Raw genomic sequence first — 2,784 nt, forward strand, 5'->3', positions numbered from 1 at the left:
GAGTAACTCTGGGAGCTCTGAAAGGCCTCAGGGCGCTCCTATGCGGCCTGGAAAACTCTGGGGGGTCTCAAGAGACCGCTACAGTGCTCATGGAGGCTTCTGCGGTAAACGCAGGAACCCTACAGAGCCTCGGGGGGCTCCCACAGCACCTGGAGGAGCCCTGGGGGGGTCTCAGGGGGCTCCCATGGAGCTTACAGAGGCTCCTACAGCACCTGGGGGTGCTGCCCCATAGCCCACCCTACCGATTACCCCAGGGGTGGCCCCGTAGCCCACCCTGTAGAATCCCCCATAGCGGACACAGCGGCTCGGCCACCTCCTCTTTATTGGGGTCTGGGGGTCAGAGGGCACGGGGGTGGGGCACTCGTTAGTGGCGTTAATGAGGGGGCAATAAATAACGACGGGGGCTGGAGCCTGCCTGGAGGGGCGGGGCCTCCCGGCCACACCTGGCAGCTGGTGGGTGGAGCCAGTGGGCAGCACGCCAATGGGAGCCTGGCAGGCGTGGCATAGCCGGCAGTGGGCGTGTCCATCCAGATGTGGGCGTGTCCAGCCGGCAGTAGGCGTGGCCAGAGGCGAGTGGGCGGAGCCTGAGGCTCCAGCAGCAGCAGCAGCAGCTCCGGCCAGCGGGGGGCGTAACTGAAGGAGTGTGGGCGTGGCCTCGGGGCGGTGGGCGTGGCCAGCGGGTGGGGGGCGGGGTCACTTGACCCGGATCTCGGCGTACTCGGGGGGCTCCTCAGGGGACCCCCGGCCCGGTTTGGGGGGGGGCGGCTCCGGGGGGGCTCCCGGCCCCTCCCGTGCCCCCAGCGCCCACCGGCCCACGGCCCCCCGCAGCCACCGGGCCTGGGGACACGGGGACGGCTCCGTCACCACCCGGTGTCCCCTCCCGGCCCTATAACCCCCCTGTTCCCTCCCCAAAATCCCCCCCTGTACCTGCTGGGGACGCAGGTCGAGGTCAGGGTCCCCCCCAGGCACGGGCGGGGGCTGCACTGGCGTCACCTCGGGGCTTCCCGCCCCCTTCCTGCAGGGTCAAGGGTCAGGGGTCACGCCCTGACCCCTGCGTCACCCCCATATCCCGCTGGCCCCCTCCCCCAAAACCACCCTGAGGGGGGCGTGGCCTATTGGAGGGGCATGGCTTAGGTGTGTAGGGCCTCCCAGGGGTGTGGCCAAAGCCACGGGCATGTCCTTATAAGGGCGTGTCCCCAATGGGCGTGTCCCGAAATGGCTGTGTCCCCAGTGGGCGTGTCCCCCAAATGGGCGTGTCCCCAGTGGGCGTGACCATATTGGGCATGTCCCCTCTGGGTGTCCCCCCCATGGACATGTCCCTAAATGTGCGTGTCCCCTAACAGGCGTGTCCCCCTTCCTGTGGGTGTGTCCCCAAATGGGCGTGTCCCCCCGTGGGCGTGCCCCCGGGTGGGCGGGGCCTGCCCGGGGTGGGGCTCACTTGCGGCGGCTCTGGCTGAGGTAGCAGACGAGGGCGATGACGATGGCGAAGGCCACCACGGCTCCCACCGGCCCCACCTTGGCCCACACCAGTCCACCTGGGGGCAGAGCAGGGTGAGGACCCCCCCCAGGGGGCAATAACCTCACCCTCAGGGGGCAATAAGCCCCCTGAGGGGGAAAATTACCCCTTAGGGGGCAATTATTTCCCCTCCCATGGGGGTTAGAGGATTTGAGACCCCGAGAATTCCCACAGAGCTCAGAAGGGGTTAAGGGCAGACAGTCAGGGGGGCAAATTAACCCCCCCGGGGGGCAAATTCCACCCCAAGGAGACAAATTCCACCCCCAGGGGGCCCATCCCCCTCGGGGGGGTGGGGGGGGGGGGGCAAACCACCCGGGGGGGGGGGCAAATCCCACCCTGGGGGCAATTCCTCCCCTTTTCCCATAGGGGTGACGGGGCGCAGGGGGAGCACCACAGTCCCGTTTGGGTATCGGGAGACACTGGGGAGTCACGGTGACACCGGGGGGGGTCCCACTGGGACGAGGGGGTCCCGGTGACCCTGCAGGGGGGGCTGACGGTGCTGACCGGGGTGGTGGAAGCGCAGCTGGCGGGCGGTGGTGCCGTGGGGGTTGCGGGCGGCGCAGAGCACGGCCAGCCGGGGCTCCAGGGCCCCCCGCAGGGTGAGGATGCCGGTGACGGCCCCCCCGGGCCCCCGGGGGGCAGCAGCGAAGTCGCGGTGCCCCTCAGCCACGGTGAGGTTGCGGGAGGGCAGCTCGAAGACCACCGCCGCCTCGGGCACCGCCGCCGCCGCGCAGACGCAGCGCACGCCCTCGCCCCCCGCCGTGCAGCGCGACTCCGGCAGCACCACGGGGGGGTCTGGGGGGGGGGAGGGGGTGAGGGAAAGGGACCCGGGGGGTGTCCCCAAATCGGGCACGGCACCCTGAAGCTGTGTAGGGTGTCCTGGAACCGATACGGAGAGCCCAATGCCCCCCGGAGACCCCAGTACCCTACCTGGGACCCCAGTCCCCAACCCAGAGACCCCCGGTACCCCCAAAACACCCCCAATACCCCAAACCAGGACCCCGATCCCCAACCCAGGACCTCCAATGCTCCCCCCAGAGACCCCAATCCCCAACCTAAGACCCCAATCCCTAAGCGAAGAACCCCAATCCCCCAACCCATGGCCCCAGTAGCCCCCCCAGACACCCCAATCTCCCCCCCAACCACCCCAATCCCCCCCAACCAACCCAATCCCCCAACCCCAATACCCCCCTAACCCCCCGAATCCCCCAACCCCCAACCCCAATACCCCCCCAACCCCCCGAATCCCCCAACCCCAATACCCCCCC

At 69.3% G+C, this 2,784-nt stretch overlaps 1 protein-coding gene across 1 annotated transcript; it reads right to left on the reverse strand.

The window, feature by feature from the left end:
* Positions 1-305: 305 nt before the first annotated feature.
* On the reverse strand, positions 306-2,395 carry LOC118159447 (Schwann cell myelin protein-like; the record flags this gene model as incomplete). The annotated part of the gene is made up of 4 exons (XM_035314029.1): positions 306-837; positions 928-1,015; positions 1,439-1,535; positions 2,021-2,395. Coding segments are annotated over 4 exons (704 nt in total), but the record flags the coding sequence as incomplete, so codon positions are not given.
* Positions 2,396-2,784: the final 389 nt, after the last annotated feature.

Source organism: Oxyura jamaicensis, unplaced genomic scaffold, assembly GCF_011077185.1.
Source record: "Oxyura jamaicensis isolate SHBP4307 breed ruddy duck unplaced genomic scaffold, BPBGC_Ojam_1.0 oxyUn_random_OJ70431, whole genome shotgun sequence".
Classification (NCBI taxonomy): domain Eukaryota; kingdom Metazoa; phylum Chordata; class Aves; order Anseriformes; family Anatidae; genus Oxyura; species Oxyura jamaicensis.